We start from the raw sequence: 21,303 nt of genomic DNA, 5'->3' as shown, positions 1-21,303 counted from the left end.
GGACATCTTGATTGCTATAAGGACTGATTGGTTTGTAATGTTCTGTTCATTCTAAACGAACTACTACTACATTTAAAAATTATTACATCTGTCTGTCTATCTATTTGTCTGTCTGTCTGCAGTGGAACCTTGAATCCAGTTTTGGTTCCTGGTCGAAGTCAGCTGACCTCCAAAACACTAATCATGGTGATCTAACTTCTTGTTATAGGTTGTACCTTTACCATTTTGTTTGTAGTATAGTTTAATCAGTTCTAACCAATTGTTGGTACTGATTAAATTAAGCTGAGGTTTCCTCACACACACACACATACAATCAATCATTAAAAGTTGTCTTATTTCAAGTAGACACATATTTACAATCTGGGTCCTTATAGCCGAAGTGTCCATTTTCCACAGAAGGATTTCTCCGAGCCCCTCCTTTGGGCGTCACGCCAGTGAGCATGTGGGTGACCTTGAGGATCCGTCCTCCCACACTTGGTGCTCGGTGTGATTATACACTCAGAGAGTGAGTGAAAGAGAGAGAGAGAAAGCGAGAGAAAGCCATGTCCACTGCAAACATACCATCAGGTCTTCCCAAATGAGCCTTGTTTCAGATGCACCAGGGTTAGGCTGACCAGATGGCTTATCTCCTTTGGTAGTGTGTTGGTGGTGCCCTGCAAATCACATAACTCAACACTAAAAATCACCAATTCAATATCTCTTGTATGAAGCTGAGTAGTAGGATAGGAAAGGGTTTGGAGATGAAGGCAATACTTACAGATTTAAAATGTATTTTATTGTTTTTAAAAAAAAAAAAAAAAAAAAAAAAACCACAACATGTGAGAACATGGTTTGTTAAGAGCATCAACACTATAAGGTACAAATCTAAAGGTATTCTTAGCAATGTACTCCAAATGGTGCATAGTGTTATTGCAATGATTTTTGCTTGGTGTCTCTGTAGCATTTCTGTTAGAGGGGATATTTTTGAAAGCACAGGAGGATCAATATTTACCTTTGGGTTTTAAAGTAAGTTAAAAAAAAAAAAAGTTTTAAGTGAATATAGTATACATTATCAAACAGTCCCAAGGCCTGAAAGATATAACGATCGTACTTTTTAAAATGCCAATGTTCATCACTAGTGTAAGTTTAAAGTTTAATTGTTCTATATGATGCTAATAAAAATGTAATTGAGGACATATTTATTGGCTTCAGTATTTTTTGAGTGTAGCATTGTTTTTATAGAAAGTAGATGAAAGATAAAATCACAATAAATCAGAGTAAATAAATCAGAGTCCCTTAACAATTTACTGTCTTGTCGTTTACTACAAAAAAAAATTCCTTAGTTTTAGCTGTAGAGGTCATTCATGCTCCCTATATTGTACAGTACAAAAGTGCTTTTCAGCTTTGTGCTACTGTAAAACATACTGAGAAATCGACCCTCGGAGTGTATTTGAGAGCACCGTGGAAAGGCAGTTTTTCAAATACAGTTCTAAATACACAGGTTCCAAGGATTCACTTTTCATTTCCATTCACAGAATGGACAAGAGGAAAAAAAGAAAATAATTACCTGTGTTAAGACAAAACAAACAGAAGGCAAGAGGAAGACTTGAACAATATTAACAACCGGTCCTTGATGGTACCAGTAGATTCTGTAGAACATGGACATTTAGTGTCCATATGGTATCAAATTATGTTTAATCAAATGTAAACTCCAGTCATAAGTCAAAATTCAGCCAGTGAAAGCCTCTAAATGGTTTAAACCACCTCATTAAATGTTCTTTGATCCATGTATCTCCGTAGGTCACCTTGACTGTGGCTGGCTGTTTCCGAATATTAGGGGAATGATGTAAACAGATATGTCATCACCAGAACCCAGTCTACCATTTGTTGTCCTCCAGCCTTGTTCAGTAAATACCCCTCTAGCTTTCATCACCAACTCCTGGGCTGCCATTGTATACCTAAATAGCCAGAGATATACAGACAAACTGTCAATAATAATGGACATAATAAGTGCCTAGGTACTATGGATGGATTGCTTATTTAAAGAAAATGTGTTTTTAGTTCTTAAAGTCATTTTACTTTTACTAACATGCATGATGTCAGTGACTAAAAATTTTATAAACCACTATCTATAGTATGTTCGAAGTAGAGTATTAGCTCGCCCAACCCATCATGAACTAGCAAATGTATCAGGAATATTACCATGTTTCTGACAGTGCAATGTACTGTACATCATATCAGAAGTGCTCACCTTTAGTCCTGTATATACAACAATGTTTGGTAATTTCCCTGTTCTAACACAACTACAAACATTTCTAATGATCTGAATTAAGTGTGGACATACAGTATATACAGGAGCAGAACTGTGAGTGTTAGTCGCTGAGGTAATTCCCAGATGAAGTATTTTATGATGCAAGAGATATGGCAAAGAACTACGATCACTGATCATTCATTCATGTTCACAGTGACACTAAACCTAGTTGCCTATTGGCTACTTATAGACACCAAATGCAGAGTGAGTAATTGTTTGCTCTTGCCATTTCCTCAAGCACGCTTTGCCATACTGGAGAACTTGCCTGTGGTGGTTGTCAGGATCACAGTTTCCAAGGAAACTAGTAACTGCCTCAGCCACTTCCTTGTTGGAGAGAACATCCCATAAGCCATCTGTAGCCAAAATCATGACATCGTCAACGCCATGCTCAAACTGCTCCAAGTTGTACACTCTCACCTGGAAACAGCAAGTCACACATGCATCACAGTTTCATTCAAATGGAAATGCAAATCAATGATCTGTTTGTAATTTGTATTCAAATAGGGATCTTAAATACAGTACTTCAAAAAGGTTCATATATTGCACTTCTCATGCACTTGTCCATCCAACTATTTGGCTGAGAGCAAACGTTCATTCACTCAATTATCTTTAGATTTATCCTGGTCCGGGTCACAGGTTGAGCGCAAACACAGTTACAAACACAAAAAGTGAGCTCTTTTATCAATATCAAAGTTCATCTACACCGGCTACACTTATGTAAATCATAAAATTCCACAGCATGACCCCAATGCAAGATGAAGTGTCGGTGGCATGAATATATTCGAATGCACAGTTCTAGTTCAGGGTGAGAGTAAGTCAACATTTTTTTCAAGATCAAAAAGAGAATCTGAGTCTTTCTCGTGTTTATGTAGTTGAACTGTGGTTGAACTCTGCCCATTTACAATTTGAAGATCAAAAGCAATTCGGATAGAGTGCAAGCTGAGAACAGAGAGTACACCATGCTGTCAGGAACTACAGTGCCTCGAGAGAAGACAAGCTTCTTATGGTTAGGTTCACATCTGCTTAAAATTAAATGTGTTTAAAAGGGCTGCCAAGTCATTTACATTAAAAATGATCTCACTGTTAGCAAGGACATCATTCTGATATCCTGGCAACTAACAATCAAACTGTACAACAGAAAAAAGGACAGGGAATATACATTACATTCATTTTATATCCCTTAACAGACTTTATACACATCCGATATACTCTTTTAGGTATAGAATGTAGTAAAGAAAGAAACTACCTCTGGACTGCAGGAGAGAAAAGGTTTAATGGAGATGCCCGTGCCATGAACCTGTAGATCATGATCACCAAATCCTCTGGTAACACCAATAGTGGCCATCACCCGGGCCTGCGACACCAGAAGAGTGCTCACAATTCACAACACTACTTGACCGTTCTGTCATTTACATCGTTTACATTTATGCAATCAAATTAGCACTACTTCTGAAGCTCTAGTAGAAGATACAGGTAAAGGAGTTACATTCCATCATTACGCTCAACTATGACTAAAAAATACTTATTTTAAAAACATTACTTTCTTTCTGGCTTTACGAGTCCTGTGTATTAGGACCACTTTTCTGCGACATGTTCACTAGCTTGCTTCCTCTAGTTAGAGACAGACATTTGTACACATTTTATTCTGTTTAGAATGGTTTCTCTTATAAGATTGGTCTTGTTGCTCATAGAGAAGAAAGCTGAAAACATTATTAAGTGAGAGATGTTTAATGTGTATAGTGCACTTGAGAGAAAGTGCTGTTTAGTACTCTTGCATGTGCAGCGTTCGCACTTGTCCATCATAATACTCTTATGTATAAAATAACTGTCATGATATTTTATAGTGTGTCCCAATACTTCAAATACTGAAGTAAGATCATTGAGATTACTGAGGATGCTACCACTTAAAAAACCATAAGGATGGCTTTAGACCTCAACTCATACGAACAGTTTTGCTATGGTGGCTTAGGACTACAATTGCTATGATAGCTATAGGACTGCAATTGCAACAAACAGTTTTGCACTCAAGTCTCCATCAGTGACCACTGGATAAGTTCAACAAAACAGACCATGTGAAAACTATAATGAATTTTCCAGTTGCATTTTTTGACCATGTAGTACACCATTATAGAAGGGAATTATTTATAATTGCACTATCCGGTGTCACCCAGATGAGTCTGGTTCCTCTCGAGGTTCTTCCTCATGTCGTCTCAGGGAGTTTTTCCTCGCCACCGTCGCCTCCGGCTTGCTCATTAGGGATACATTCATACATTTAAAATCTATATCCTGAATTGATATATTTTTGTAAAGCTGCTTTGGGACAAGGTCCATTGTTAAAAGCACTATACGAATAAAACTGAATTGAATACTCAACACAGTATATACAACGTTTCTACCACAGTGTTTGATCAATAGTACAATGATATAATTTCCATTTTATGAACCAAATTTAATTCTTGCTCATTTCATGCATGTTAATATGCTAAACGGTTCTTGAAAAAACAGGATATGTATACTTTTGCAGTGAATGTACTCTTAATGTGATCTTGCGTTTCACCTGGCTCTGATAAGGGTTTGTCTATACCTGTTATAGACACGATGTCTTATGTCTTGACCAGAAGACATGATCAGATTTAACAAACCTTTTCAAACCTGATATTCCTTTCTAATAGACACCATCATGTTCATAAGAACCTGTATATTTTGGTAATTTTGCTTCTTATATCCATCATTATGATCTATCTTCTCTGTTGTATTACAATATCAATAGGTCCAGCTACAGATCCAGGAAAGTCCCAGTCAGCCACAATAGCTAAAGAATGTCTCTGTTATTAGATCCGTTTTCCTTTTCTTTTTTTTTGTCTTACTACAAAGGACAGACCTATAATTTTGTCATCAGTAGGCCTCATACCTTCTTCCCCTCTCCAAAAACCAGTGGAAACTTCAGATCATCCTCCTGCACAGTTTTATATGCCCTGCACAAAGAAAGAGCCCTTTAATGAGAGCACTTTGGTGCTGGTGCACAGCATAATCTCCCGAAAGTGTAGACATAAGATGATTTTAAGCATGGCAAAGTTAAATTATTTACTCAAATAGGAATTACACAAAAATCTGTTATATTTGCACCAACTGGAGATATTTTGTCAGACTAACAGCATATTTTGTGCGATAATTTGTACAACTGCATCAGCTGCTAGTGTCTATTTCAAGTCAATGCAACCAGCATGTATGCGTCTATCTTTCCCTCACCTCCTCATTTCAATATTTTAATAAGGTGTTCTTCACTGCATTCAGACCCCACAGGGATTTTGTAATCAGACTGCCCCTCTGACTGCTAGAATATGGCCCATCAGTCTGACATTATGTGTCTAAGTAGGAATAACTGAATGCCTCAGTTTGAGGATTCGACTTAATTTAGCTTTCAGACATTATGTAATGCATCACTACATGCAATTTCAGTATAAAATCCAACAGTTGTGGACATTTTGAGAAATCCCCCTGTAATACTTCTACATATGGATAGGAATAAAAATTTTGTTCTGAACAAAGGAAAAAAAACCCTCAGATAGCAAATCAGATGTTTTATGTAGCATTTCTGAAGGTGCTATTTGGTGAGGGAATAAAATGTTATCCAATTTTTTTTTTTTTTTTTAAATCCAAGTCACACTTCCAATTTAGATTGTTAAAAATCCTTCATCAAAATGGCTATTTCATAATAGAAATATTTCATAAGTGGGAGTAATGGGCTGCAGACCCACTACTAAAGGAAAAACTAATTTGGAGAACAAGTCAGTTAAAAGTATTTCCACACTTGTAAATGTGATTTATAAGTTTTATCAAAATAAACTAACATATCTCACAAAGGCTCACCTTCATATTTCTAGCAGGAAACAAATGTTTCATGGCTATCAGCATTTTGTGATTGTGCCAAGTGGGTGGAGATAAAGATGCTAAGTTTCAGATGTAGTGGTTGTGTGTGGATAAAATCAGTGAAAAACATAACTGCTGAGTTTAGATATTTTTCTGACTAGCCATGTTACACATGTCATTGCCAAATATCGGGGGAAAAATGATTGATGTGACCAAAATCTTTCGTTTCTGTATTGTCTTGCCTTAAATAATAACTTTAAACACAACTACAGTCGGCTCGTGCAATCTAGAGATGTGGTAGATAGTAAATGCCTTTAATATTGTGACAAATACTGGCCAATGAACACACTGAAAACAGCCAACTCAATACAATTATCTGTATTAAGTTTTCCACTTACCAGCCTTTCATGCTGTAGTCTCTGTACAGCATTCTCTTTCCCACCTCCTTCTTGCAAACTGTTCTAGGAAACTCCAAGTGTGTGAACTCATTTCCCAGTAAGTGAGGCTGCATATAAGCCTGAGTACAAAAAAATATCATAAACTTATAAAGGTCATGGGTTCAACTTATATTTTTTGTTCTACACTCAGATAAATTTGGATGAATCTATGCACAACTAGTTCTGGGATCTGTTTTCTAACGAACAAAGATTCTCATTGATTTGAATGACTTCTGGAATGTGAGTGCTGGAAAATTGCTTCTGCCTTACTGCACAGTTTGTTAAATGAAATTCCTTCAGTACATGACCAACTAAGGCATCAGAATATGTCTGCAGACCTAGCTGTGTGCAAAATCAAACACTGGGCAAGGTTTATTAGTTTGGGATCAAGAGCATTGGATCATGTGAATACCTTGGTTTATTTTTAAACCATTTTAATATAGTTCAATGTCTAATAATGCATGTTTTTCTTTAAATTGACCCAAATCATATTAAATATTGTTTGATGCCCTTCTAGTTTTTGAGTGTTCATCTAATAGTAGCACACCAATGCTGAGGTTACAGGGATAATTTTTTTCTGTGCCATATTAATGTCTTTTCCTATAGCTTTATAAGGCTTGACAAGGCTTTGTCTTTCACCCTTTACTTTTGTTATAAGCAAAATCACAAACCAATAATTAATCCTTATTAATGCTTAGATTAACATGAGATTAACATGTAATCTCCAATCTTGATAGATGTGATTAGGGACAACAGGGCAACATGTAAACAGTAGGTTAGACCAGTTGTGATGGGGATTTTCAATGATGTTATTACAATTAAAAATGGTAATGATTGTTTTGTATAATGCATAATGGAGTTTGAGTGTTGGTGGCACTGAAAAGGCCAGTACTTTCACAATACTAAAGCTGTACTACAGAACATTGCATCATATGGCTGAAATGCTGTTTAAATACAGGTAAAAATCAAACAAATGTTACAATTCTAAGGTTTAATCTTTGTTTTCCTAAGGCTTTGTCATTCAAATTTCAAGGAAATGGCATTCAGCACTTACAATACTATAAACAGCCTTAAAAAAATCTCACTATTGCCAGTAGTACGGTCCAATAACAAAAAGAATTGCTAACATTAAATTCCTCAAAAATGGCCTTATATTATATACTGTAGCTTATCATGTTCATTTTTCTGCATGTGACTTTATGATGAGTTGACTCTGCTCTTTCATTCTTACCAAACACTGAAGTCTCTGTCTCTCTGACTCTGGAGTGAAGGCACTTGACATTGGGATGATTTCCCCACTACGCAGAATTATGGCCCTGGCAGAGAAACAGAAAACACAACTGTGCCTGGGCAAGAATATAAAAGCCTAATCTGAAAGGTCACTGAACTCACCAAACCTGGCTTGGTGTGAGTGAATGTTATACATCTGGATATTCCTTTCATACTCTAAGTATACAGTATGTGTGTGAGTACTGTAAGATCAGGACCAGCTCAGCTCACACCGTTGGGAACGTATTACCTTTGTTTGTCTGCATTTTTTTTTATTTTTCTGCACTCTCTTTTCTGTGAGTGACCTTCTACCCTGCACAACTGCTTACTCTAGCTTATGGTAAACTAAGATAAATCAAGGTCATGCGGTGCAAGATGTACCAGGCACAGGATAAGAATGTGTACAAGATCCTGTGTTTCTGAATCCACCCATTGCTATAGTGTGTGATATCGTGGCCGAATGATTCAGCAGTTGCTACAACTTAATTTACCAGAATTTGACTTCAGGCTTTGTCATTGACTTACAGTAGGAGGTATACCAGATACAATTCTAAATAAATAAATAAATAAACCTTTGACATTATATGAAGCAAGGCTATATTAGTCTCAGATCAGCAAAATGGGCAAACCATCCTTCTCAGTGTCCCATAAATTTAGGGAAAGAGGAGGACAACAGACATTTTGAATGTTCAAGAGCAACCAATGATGCTTAGCAACAATTATAAGCTACATTACATGATGCAAAATATAACGAGCTTTACCTGCTGTCTCCTGCATTGGCCACATAAAGCTTCCCCAACAAGCAAATAACTGCTAAAGCTGTACACCCTCCAGAGATATCATACACACTCCTCTCTCTGGCAATATGTTTGTCCTGCAGGTGCACAATTCCATAATAGTAAAAAATGTTAGTTAATAAGGTTTAGCAGAACTCTTCACAATGAGCCAGTGTGTACAAGAGTCTAAACATCTGCAAACAATTCAAACTATGTCTGCCATCTAGTGGCTGTACACAAGTAACCGACAGCTATGTTTACTACTTTAATGGAAAAAAGTTTTCTATATTAATTCATCGAAATGTTCTTAGCCAAGATTTAAACAGCTCTAAGAAATAAAGTAAAAAAAAAAAGAAAAACTAATTAATCACTACCTTAAGTCTATCCTTGTCTTTAAAACTTACCATCTCTTTGAAAGCATTCTCAATTGCACCAATCACCAGGCTCTCCTGCTTCACTTTCTTCTCCATGAAGAAGCGTGGAGTTGGCGTGTTGGGTGAACCTGGTGCTCCCGCAGCACCCCTCAGTGATGCGGCTCTGGAAAGCGCTCGCTGTGATGAGCCTCCACTCGGGCGAACGTGCAAGCTGGTCTCCTCACCGAGACATGTAGGGGGCTGTAGTGAAGGCTTCTGCAGGATTTCCAGCACACTCTGCAACTGCTCCTCAATGTGAAGGTGAAGGAGCTTGGACGCAAAGACAGCAGCACCCGAACCAGCATGGCCATCAAAGAGTGCCCAGTAGTGGAAATACAGATCTTCCTCTTCATGCTTAATGCAAGTACATAACACACACACGATATATACAATGATGTATTAATTCCTTATATATCTATACTGACCACATATCAAATAGGGCAAAGTGTGTATACGTGTTATTGGCAACTTCCATGACAAAATATGGGGTAATTTTGGTTATTCTGTATTATATTGCATCAACCTATCACAGGGCATAATTGCATACACACTCTCACACTACGGACAATTTAGAGATGTCAATCAGCCTGGAATTGGATGTGTGTTTATATTGTCTCAACGCACTTTGAAGAGGATGGTTCGAGTGGTGGGTTTTGGCGCACACAGAGGTAGCCATATGGAAAAGTACCTCATGGCCATGGTTAAATATGGTGGTGGCTCTTTAATGTTTTGGGTCTGTTTTTCTGCCAGAGGACCTGGATATTTTGTTAGGATACATGGCATCATGGACTATCAAATATCAACAGATATTAAATGAAAACCTGACTACCTCTGACTGAAAGCTTCAAATGGGCTCTGGTTGGATCTTCCAGCAGGACAATGATCCAAAACATACATCAAAATCAACACAAAAATGGTTTACTGACCACAAAATCAAGGTCCCGCCATGGCCATCCCAGTCCCCTGACGTGAACCACATAGAAAACCTGCAGTGTGAACTGAAGAGGAGAGTCCACTCGCGTGAACCTCGAAATGTGAAGGATCTGGAGAGATTCTGTATGGAGGAATGGTCTCAGATCCCTTACCATGTATTCTCCAACCTCATCAGGCATTATAGGAGAAGACTCAGATCTGTTATCTTGGCAAAGCGAGGTAGCACAAAGTATTGACTAAAAGGGTGCCAATAATTGTTGCACACCTATATTTAACAGTTTTTTTTTTTATTTGGATAAACCCTTGTGTTTGCAATTGTTTGATATCCATGACAGCAGAGTATTTTGTGAATTTTTTTAAACAAAAGATCAAAAGGTTAAACAATAAAAGCAATTTTTCACAGACTTCTTTGCTCATATTTACCAACGGTGCCAAGATTAGTGGAGGGCACTGTATAAGCTGAGACATGTCACCTCAGAGCAGACTAACTACATTGTTAGTTCATATGTGCTTGGAAAACATTTTAGGGATTTCAGAAAAGTCCTTTTGTGGGTTAATTATTTTTTTTAATAGATAGTGGAATATGACACTGTGCTTCAAAGATAAGACAATGTCCCATATTACTCTAATTCACCTCATCACAACTACCACAAAACAAACACAGTTGTTGATCATCCAGGTAACACCACACAGTATTAAGAACCAAGTGTATGTAAACTTTTGAACGGGTTCTTTTGTGTAAATTCAGTTATTATTGTGTCTTGTGGACTATATGTAAACATCTGTTATGTGAAATAGTTTATTCATGGCAGCACTAAATAAAAAAAACAAAATGCAATTTTAAATGATCCCTCTTTTTAAAAAAAAAAAAAAAAAAAAACCATTAACATTTTGCAGATTCTTCAAGGGGTATATAAATTTACAAGCACAACTGTACACATACCTCTATACTGAATTTAGACAATGCCAGAAAATATATAAAGAAATTTACAGACATTATTTAGTTTTGTTATAATGCTGGTTTACCATTGTAACAGCCATACATTTGGGATATTTTATAAGAATATTTTAGAGTAATAATATTTTTTTTGATTATTCAAAATAAAACAGCTTTTAAAATTATTCATTAAAATGATTCAAAGTAAAATACCCCTCATCTGTGTGCTATTTCATCTTATTTTATTAATTAAAGCATTATGTGAGTCTTCACTTCTTGCTTTTACTTATGATTGGATTAAAAAAGAAATGCTAAGCTTATTACATGCTGGAAGAGACAAGGTGTAATACCAGTGGAGCTGAGCTGGATAAGGCACTCACAGAGCTCTCCTGATTGAGAGAGTCCTCTTTAGACTCCAGAGCTTCTCTGGTCGGTAGTGAAGATCGCCTCCTGTTGGTGGGAGTGTAGCTCGGAGAGGCAGGATCAGCAGGTCTTTTCCTCAGCTCCACCACCTCACAGCAGGCCTGGTCTTCATTCAGAGCACTCTTCCCAGCATTAATCACCCTACAACAGACACAACAATAACAGTAACACAGTAGATAAACAACAGCAGGTTTATCATAATCAGAGTGGTCTAGATTTGCAAATACAGTTTTAATAACATGATCAATACCTGCAACATAATTATGTAAATAATTTATTGTTTCTGTCACTTTATCACAAAGACGAGGTTTTAAACATTGCGTTTCATTAACGCTAGTTGCTGTGATAAAATCCAACCCTCATAGTTGTACCTCTATTCTTATAGATTAAAATAAGAATGAGAAAAATTTGTGGAACCTGGTCATTTTAAATCAGGAGTGTCCATAGTCTGGCCCCAGGGCCAAATGCAGCTCGCAGACAGATTAACTGGCCCGCACTTTCTGCGTTACAGTGAATATATGTCAGGTGGCCCTCCGGCCAACACGTTTCAAGTTTTCTTTTCACATGATGGTGGCAGCAGACTGTGTTAACACAATTAACTAAACCGCAAGAGCCTCTCTCTGACCACACCTACAAATTAATAGAATAATTGTTTTAGTAATGATTGAAAAAGTCCTTAATTAAAATGCACTCTTGCAACATATATTATATATATATACACACACACACATCTCCTTTCTGCTCTCCGGACCTGCCTGCTTCGTTTCGGATGTCAAGGTTTCTTCCTCTTAACATCTTAGGGAGTTTTTCCTCGCCACCGGCTTCCTCAATTGGGATAAATTCGCATTTTAATATCTGTATACCGTGTTTATACATTTCTGTAAAGCTGCTTTGAGACAATCTCTACTGTAAAAAGTGCTATACAAATATAATTGAATTGAATATATACACAAACACACACAATGGTGCTTGAAAGTTTGTGAACCCTTTAGAATTTCCTATACATCTCAATAAATATGACCTAAAACATCATCAGTCCTAAAAGTAGATAAAGTGAACCCAATTAAACAAATGGGACAAAAATATTATACTTGGTCATTTATTTATTGAGGAAAATGAGCCAATATTACATATCTGTGAGTGGCAAAAGCATATGAACCTTTGTTTTCAGTATCTGGTGTGACCCCCTTGTGCAGCAATAACTGCAACTAAACATTTCCAGTAACTGTTGATCAGTCCTGTACATCGGCTTGGAGGAATTTTAGCTCGTTCCTCAGTACAGAACAGCTTCAACTCTGGGATGTTGGTGGGTTGGATTAGCAGTTAATTTGAAGGTGAAATTAGAGGCAGGTATTTTCAATCAACTAGATGACAATCAGGTGTGAGTGAGCACCCTATTTAATTTAAAGAACAGGGATCTGTCAAAGTCTGATCTTCACAACACATGTTTGTGGAAGTGCATCATGGCACGAACAAAGGAGATTTCTGAGGACCTCAGAAAAAGAGTTGTTTATGCTCATCAGGCTGGAAAATGTTACAAAACCATCTCTAAAGAGTTTGGACTCCACCAATCCACAGTCAGATAGTACAAATGGAGGAACTTCAAGACCATCGTTATCCTCCCCTGGAGTGGAGAACAACAAAAGTCACTCCAAGAGCAAGATGTGTAATAGTCCACGAGGTCACAAAGGAACCCAGAGTAACTTGTAAGCAACTAAAGGCTGCTCTCACATTGGCTAATGTTAATGTGCATGAGTCCACCATCAGGAGAACACTGAACAACAATGGTGTGCATGGTAGGGTTGCAAGTAGAACGCCACTGCTCTCCAAAAAGATCATCACTGCCCTTCTGCAAAGATCACCTGGACAAGCCAGAAGGCTATTGGAAAAATATTTTGTGGATGGATGAGACCAAAATAGAATTTTTATTTTAAATGTGAAACGTTATGTTTGGAGAAAAGAAAACACTGCATTCCATTATGTGAGCATTATCCCATCTACGAAACATGGTGGTGGTAGTATCATGGTTTGGGCCTGTTTTGTTGCATCTGGGCCAGGACGACTTGCCATCATTGCTGGAACAATGAATTCTGAATTATACCAGCGAAGTCTAAAGGAAAATGTCAGGACATCTGTTCATGAACTAAATCTCAAGAGAAAGTTTGTCATGAAGCAAGACAACAGCCCTAAGCACACAAGTCATTTTACCAAAGAACGGTTAAAGAAGAATAAAGATAATGTTTTGGAATGGCCAAGTCAAATTCCTGACCTTAATCCAATAGAATAGAAATGCTGTGGAAGGACCTGAAGCAAGCAGTTCATGTGAGGAAACCCACCAACATCCCAGAGTTGAGGCTGTTCTGTACAGGCAAAAATTCCTCCAAGCCAATCTACAGGACTGATCAACAGTTACTGGAAACGTTTAGTTGCAGTTATTACTGCACAAGGGGTCACACCAGATTATGAAAGAATAGGTTCACATACTTTTGCCACTCACAGATATGTAATATTGGTGTAATATGTCATATCATTTTCCATAATAAATAAGTGACCAAGTATAATATTTGTCTCATTTTTTAATTGGGTTCTCTTTATCTAATTTTAGGACTTGTGTGAAAATCTGATGATGTTTTCGGTCATATTTATGCAGAAATCTAACTGTGTGTGTGTGTACATACTTGCATACATACATACTTTTGGTCCCTGAAAATAGGGAGTGCTATAAATTGTTACACTGTTCAGCTATTTTGGATGTAAACACAAAAGCTCAAAGTCTGTACTTTGAGCTCATATTCATTATTTAATTTAAACTCCAATATACTGTTATAGACATGCATATGTATTTAATGAAGTCTAATCAAAGCCGTTTTAGGTTATGTAGAGGAAGTGCTTTAACAGTTTATCTTCGATTGTGATTCACCAATATATATTATATTACAGCAAAATAAAAAAAATTAAAAAAAACAAATTTGATTTGTTTAAAACCAATACATTTTTGCAATGACTATAAAATACTGCTATTGACTTATAAAGCACTGAATGGTCTCGTGCCACACTACCTGAGGGAACTTTTATGATGCACCATGCCCACTTGGATCAAAAGGTTATTTGTTGGGACCTCGAATAGTGAAGGTTACAGCAGGAGGTAGAGCTTTCTCTTACAAATCTCTCTCTCTCTCTGTCTCCGTGCTACTACTGAGATATCTGTGATCCTGACCCCTTATGCTCTCCAGACCTGTCTGAGCCATCCTGATGCCAGGAAATCACTCACTGTTGCTGATCATGGCCCACATGGACAGCCTAAAGATCAATGAAATTACTGACAATGGTACCACTTAAAAACCATGATGACTTTGGACAATTTATATGAACCGCTAGAATTGCTAGGATAGCTTTAGGACTGTGAACAGTGAACAGCTGATCAGTGAACAGTTGAAAACTTCAAATTAAGTCTATTTAGTTGAAAACAATTATGAATTTCCTGGTTACTCAATTGTGCTTTTTGACCATATAGCACACAGTTATAGAAAGGGATTATTTATAATCGCACTATTCTGTCATGTAGATGACGATGGGTTCCTGTTTGAATCTGGTTCCTTACATCATCTCAGGGAGTTTTTCCTTGACACCATCATCTCTGGCTTGGTCATTAGGTATAAATTTATATGTTGTAAAGCTGCAATGTCCATAGGTAAAAGCACTATACAAATAAAATGGAACTGAATTGAAAATGGAAAACAGATTTTGTAAGAGTATTGCTGTTTCTTCACATTCACACAACGACTTCTGTTTTTCTATATCTGACTTACTCAGGAACTGAGATAGAGCCATTCTTCCCGGTAACTGTACATTGATCAGTGACCCAGTTACTTTGAAGTAATATATAAAACCCCCCATCTCCTAAATTAGATTTAAAAAAAACAGGGCCCTCAAGGAGAAAATGCTGCTGACTATGCTCTCTTCACTTCACAAGCTTTACGATCTTGATTTCATTATTACTGGCAGGGCAGATCAGATTACATAACTGACTAAAGATGTAAAGCTTTCTGGGCTCCAGACCGGAGCTTAGGACCAGACAGAAGACATTAACATATTGCATTACACAAATACAGGTGCGTCTCAAAAAATTAGAATACCTTGGAAAAATATTTTTTTTCTGTAATTTAATTAAAAAAGTGGAACTTTCATATATTCTATGTTCATTACACAAAGAGAGATCTTTCAAGCCTTTTCTTGTTTTAATCTTGATGATCATGGCTTACAGCTCATTGTCACAATACCTGTTGGAGACCAGCCCGGATGGACAGGGTAGCGGGTGTAGAAACGACGGAAGAGTAAACACGGGAAACAGATTCAGGTGAACAATCCAAACAAGGCAGGGCATCGTAATTGAATAACAGGCAGATAAGTCCAAAAAACCAGGAAAATCCAGACGGTGACTAAAGGCTTGGTCAAACAACTAAGTTACTAGAACTGAGCGTTTACCTCGCGAGGCACGGAGGTTAACGAGGCCTTTTATAACTTATGATGCCGCACAGGTGTTGGTACTCAATATTCCGGCGAAATTGAGCGCGGGCATGGCCAGGAAGTGTAGTCCTTGTCCGCCATGTTTGCAGGCGGCGCTGCAAGATGAGTATTGCGGCCGCGTGTTCGCCGTGGTGTAACCGAGCCCCCCCGCCCCAAAGGACTTACTCCGGGAGCCGAATCCCTCCGAGGCCTCCCTCTCCTCCGGGGGTCCTGGCCTCTCTGGATGAGCCGCATGGAAGTCTCTGCGCAGATTCGTGTCCAGGATTTCCTGGGCTGGGATCCAGCATTGTTCCTCTGGGCCATACCCCTCCCAGTCTACCAGATATTCAAGTTTGCCTCTCCTACGTCTGGAGTTCAGGATGTCACGGACGCGGTAGGCTGGGTGGCCTTCAATCTCTAGTGGTTCCGGTGGGTGGTCCTCCGGCACCGACGTGGCCAAGGGGCCCATTATCACCGGTTTGAGGAGCGAGACATGGAACGACAGGGCGATGCGACTGTGCTTCAGTATGTCTAGGCAGTATGTCACCTCATTAATTTGCTTCAGGACTCGAAAGGGGCCGATATACTTAGGCTGGAGCTTCTTGCCCAGGAGGGGTGACTTTAAATCTCTGGTGGAATGCCACATGCTATCCCCTGGTTGATAATTGGCGTGATCCCTCCGGCGCCGTTCCGCCTTTTGTTTGGCCGTGCGGGAGGTGTGGAGGGTCGAATGTACCCCTGCTGGAGAGCTTCCTGGATGTATTCCTCCATGGCCTGCTGCTCAGCTTGAGAGAGCGGGTACACACGGCCCCGAGGTGGACTGGCCCCGGGTAGGATGTCGATGGCACAGTCGTAGGGTCGGTGAGGTGGTAAGCTACTGGCTCTCTCTTTACTGAACACCTCTTGGAGGTCACTATATTCAGGAGGGACCTTAACCGAGACATGGCATGCTCCACCGTCGTCGAGGCCACATGGACCATAGGACCCCTCAGACAATTGTGCAAGCAATACGGGGACCAGTGAGTAAGTTGTCGGTCCATCCAAGAGATTTAGGGATTATGCAGCGCTAGCCAGGGTAGGCCGAGAATGACGGGATGTCTGGTGGAGACAGTGAGGTATAAAACGATGGTTTCATGGTGGAGGGCGCTGATTTGGATGTTGATGGGCAACGTGCTGTGGGATATCACTCCTCCACCGATGGGGGACCCCTCTATGGATTGCAGTTCGCAAGGTCGGAGCAGGGGACGTACGGGGAGGCTGAGCTTCTGCGCAATCCTCTCTATGAAGTTTTCGGCCAGCGCCGAAAGAACAAAAGACCAGCCTGAATGTTCTAGCACAATAGGTAACGCAAATATCTGAACAGAATATGACTGGTTTAGAATCACCCGGTGACGCTGAGGTTGGCTGTCCTTACTCCCTTCGGTCACTCGAGGCCTCTTGTGGGGGCACTGACGAATGACGTGGGTGTCCTCACCACAATAGAAGCACCGTGATTCGTGCCGGCGTCTCTCCCTCTCCTCATCGCGAGTCCGGGGACGCCCCAGCTGCATGGGTTCGGCTGGCGGAACCGGCTCTAGAGGCAGTGGATTGCTCAGTGTGTAGAGATTGGTATGGCGGAGACGGTCCAGCCGTATTGTTAGCTCTATGAGCTCATCGAGGGTCATCTGCTCGCCCCGACAGGCTAATTCTCGCACTAATTCAGGGTTTAGCCCCTGCCGGAAAGCGGTCTTGAGTGCTGGTTCGTTCCAACCGCTCCGTGCAGCTATGGTGCGAAACTCTAGGGCGTAATCCACCGCATCACGTGAGCCCTGTTTGATATGCTGGAGCTCCTGGCCGGTCTCCCACCCATGGGGGAATGATCAAAGGCTCGCTGGAAACGGGAGAGGAGTTCAGTTAGCGAGGGTCTGACACCGCCTCCTCGCTCCCACTCCGCCGTAGCCCATGCCAGAGCGCGTCCGGTGAGCAATTCCATGAAATGAGTCAGTTTGCGGGCTTCCGGCATGTCCGGGTAACTCTCAAAGAACAGGGAGCACTGTAGGAGGAAGCCCTTACATCGCTCCGGCTCCCCAGCGTATATCTCTGGTGTAGGCAGCGGTGGGTGATGCGCAGCTGGCGCGGCCGGAATGTGCGCAGCTGGCGCAGGCTGGGCAAACACTGGGGCGGTCTGAAGTGGATGCGTAGCGGACAGCGTCGCAGTCGGAAAAGCGTCAACATTCAGACGCGAAACTTGCTCTTGTAATTGCGATATCTGGTCCCGCTGCACCACTATCGCGCGATTTTATTCTAAAATCAAGCGTAGCCACTCTGGTGTGTCCGCTGCCTCCATAGTTGGTGAAGTAATCTGTCACGATACCTGTTGGAGACCAGCGCGGACGGACAGGGTAGCGTGCGTAGAAACGACGGGAGTGAACACGGGAAACAAACGGAGATCAGGCGAACAATCCAAATAAGGCAGGGAATCGTAATCGAATAACAGGCAGATAAGTCCAAAAAAAAAAAAAAAGCCACAGGAAAACCCGGACGGTGACTAAAGGCTTGGTCAAACAACCGATCGTTTACTTCGCGAGGCGCGGAGGTTAACGAGGCCTTTTATAACTTATTGCGGCCGCGTGTTCGCCGTGACGTAACACTCATTGAAATCAAAAATCCAGTATCTCAAAATATTAGAATAAAGAATTTATAATACAGAAATGCCGACCTTCTGAAAAGTATGTTAATTTATGCACTCGATACTTGGTCGTATTTTGTATGAATTACTGCATCAGTGCGGCGTGGCATGGAGGCAGTCAGCCTGTGGCACTGCTGAGGTGTTTGTTATGGAAGACCAGGTTGCTTTGATAGCGGCCTTCAGCTCGTCTGTATTATTGGGTCTGGTGTCTCTCATAGATTCTCTATGGGGTTCAGGTCAGGCGAGTCGGCTGGCCAATCAAGCACAGTAATACCATGGTCAGCAAACCAGTTACTAATAGTTTTAGCACTGTGGGCAGGTACCAAGTCCTGCTGGAAAAGGAAATCAGCATCTCCATAAAGCTCGTCAGCAGATGGAAGCATGAAGTTCTCTAAAATCTCCTGGTAGATGCTGCATCAACTCTCGGCTTGAGAAAACACAGTGGACCAACACCAGCAGATGACATGGCACCTCAAATCATCACTGACTGTGGAAACTTCACACTGGACTTCAAGCAACTTGGATTCTGTTCCTCTCCACTCTTCCTCCAGACTCTGGGACCTTGATTTCCAAATGAAATGCACAATTTACTTTCATCTGAAAATTGATTGTGGTTGTGTGTACTGAACCAGACTGAGAGATTAAAGCCTCAGGAAACCTTTGCAGGTGTTTTGAGTTAATTAGCTGATTAGAACTCTTCTCAGGTCGACATTTCAGTATTATAAATTCTTTATTAGAATATTTTAAGATACTGGATTTTTGATTTTCATGAGCTGTAAGCCATAATCATCAAGATTAAAATAAAAAAAAAGGCTTGAAATATTTCACGTTATGTGTAATGAAGCTAGAAGTTATGAAAGTTCCACTTTTTTTATTAAATTACGGGAAAAAATAAACTTTTCCAAGATATTAAAATTTTAAAGCATTCATAAATTAAAGCATTCAAGGCCTTAGGTTGTGGGTATTGTCACCCTTGAAGACAGCACTCCCATCAGTATACTTAGAAATGTTTCATCATAGGATAAAGGTGATCAAACATAATAACTTTGGATAGCTTTGCAAAGGACTGCAAAATTGTATCTGCAATTTTTTTAAATTGATCTAACAACCCCCCCCCCCCCCCCAATAAAAACACATCTTACTTATGCCTTATGCATTTGTAGCTTTTAAGGATTCACTAGCACCAAGTCAGTCAATATATTGATCATTCCATCCACTAATGGCTCTATTAAAGCATCATGGTATTTGTAGTGTAGAACTATTCTCTACACAAATGGGGTTTTTAGTGTGGCCAAGAAACCAGCTGCTTGCAAGTTGAAAATGCCTGCAGTGGCATGCTCCTCTGGTCTATTGCCTCTCATAGTTATGCAGACTAACACCATGTAGCCATGTGCAGTAAACATCAGTTCAGATTTCAGAACTTTGATACACCACATGTTCCAATAGGTAAAAAGGATTGAAAAAGGTTAAGAATGTACAATAAAGTAAAAGTAAAGGATAGACAATAACAGCAATATGTGTTTGTGTGTGTGTGTGTGTGTGTGTGTGTGTATAACCTGGATGACGTGACGCAGAGCAGCAATGCGCACTTGGCCAGATTTTGTGTAACAACCTACAGCTGGTTATAGAATCAAAACAAAACAAGCTAGAGCACCTTGTAATAATAATAATAATAATAATAAGAAGAAGAAGAAGAAGAAGAAGAAGAAGAAGAATGATAACAACAACCAAGCATTATTATTATTATTATTATTATTATTATTATGATTATTATTATTATTATTATTATTATTATGACTATGATTATGATTATTATTGTTCTTATTAGCCTATTATTATTATTATTATTATTATTATTATGTGTATACTGAACATTTTCCTGAAAATAAATCAGAGCAAGTCAGCATTTTTTTTTTGCTCCAGGCTTAATAATTATGCTCTATGTTTTCCCCATCTTATAGAGTATATTCCCACTGCGAATTCCTTACAGTAGTATACAGCAGTGTGTGATCTGATCATGCTGCTACAGCTCCCTCCTGCACTCTGCACATTTTATCCTCATGAAGAAGGAGATAAATATCTGCTGAGACGCGTCAGGTGCATTGCAGAGAAAACATTACAACCTAGAGTGCTGAAAGAAAGAAGACTGAACGCCTCTGCTTACTCTGCATAGCCAGTGGACCAGGGCAGTCGGGTGCTTTCGCTGAGGTCCAGGATCGGTCTGGCGATGTGATCAGTGAAACACTGCAGCTCATCCGCACACAGGCCGAGGAAATCGGGTCGAGAGTACTGGAATCTCGGCGGTAGATTTGTACCGCCGTCGTTCTCCTTCTCCTCGTTTGCACCACCAGAAGCCATGATGCCGCCGATCATGTTGGAAACGGCGGATCTCATCCGTGTAAGCATGGTGAGAAATGAAATATACCGGAATGTCTTCAGAGCCGCTGTTTAACGCCACCGTAAAGGCTTTAAGACGTAACACTGGCCGCCTGTCAACTTCATTCAGCTCCTGCAGCAGAGAACCAACGCGGAACTGAACTCCTACTGAATGACGTCATGCGCCCAACCTGCCCGAAGTCCTCGAAGTGCTCTGAGCTTCCTGACTTCTCAGCAGTTGTCCCTTTTCTTTTCATCGTTTCCTCCTTTTCTTTCTGTATACTTGATTGTAAACGTATGGGTCATGTAGTCAGGATGTGCAAAACCAAAACAGACATCCATAATGCCTCCAGAAAGTATTCACCCCACTCCCTAATGTTTAGTTCTCTCTCTCTTTTTTTTTTG

At 39.9% G+C, this 21,303-nt stretch overlaps 1 protein-coding gene across 1 annotated transcript; it reads right to left on the bottom strand.

Annotated features, from left to right (window-relative positions):
• Nucleotides 1-216: 216 nt before the first annotated feature.
• Nucleotides 217-21,303, bottom strand: ppm1h (protein phosphatase, Mg2+/Mn2+ dependent, 1H). Its single transcript, XM_053641795.1, has 10 exons — nt 20,687-21,303; nt 11,306-11,489; nt 9,047-9,409; nt 8,628-8,740; nt 7,829-7,913; nt 6,559-6,677; nt 5,202-5,265; nt 3,537-3,644; nt 2,556-2,707; nt 217-1,937 (listed from the first exon to the last, which is right to left on the bottom strand). Exons 1-10 carry the CDS (start codon nt 20,926-20,928, stop codon nt 1,781-1,783), a joined length of 1,587 nt encoding a protein of 528 aa, XP_053497770.1. The 5' UTR covers nt 20,929-21,303; the 3' UTR covers nt 217-1,780.

The sequence above is a fragment of the Ictalurus furcatus genome, chromosome 14 (genome assembly GCF_023375685.1).
Source record: "Ictalurus furcatus strain D&B chromosome 14, Billie_1.0, whole genome shotgun sequence".
NCBI lineage: Eukaryota > Metazoa > Chordata > Actinopteri > Siluriformes > Ictaluridae > Ictalurus > Ictalurus furcatus.
Note: the sequence above shows the minus strand (reverse complement) of the source record. Positions and strands in the feature narration are given on the sequence as shown.

What these genes read in the sequence shown, in the direction of transcription:
- ppm1h (XM_053641795.1), bottom strand. Translation starts at nt 20,928, where the DNA reads ATGCTTACACGGATGAGATCCGCCGTTTCCAACATGATCGGCGGCATC. An exon ending in GACAGAGACTTCAGTGTTTG is followed by an intron (nt 6,678 to 7,828) that starts GTAAGAATGAAA and finishes TTTTGTACTCAG; the next exon opens with GCTTATATGCAGCCTCACTT. An exon ending in TTTTTGGAGAGGGGAAGAAG is followed by an intron (nt 3,645 to 5,201) that starts GTATGAGGCCTA and finishes CTGGTGTCGCAG; the next exon opens with GCCCGGGTGATGGCCACTAT.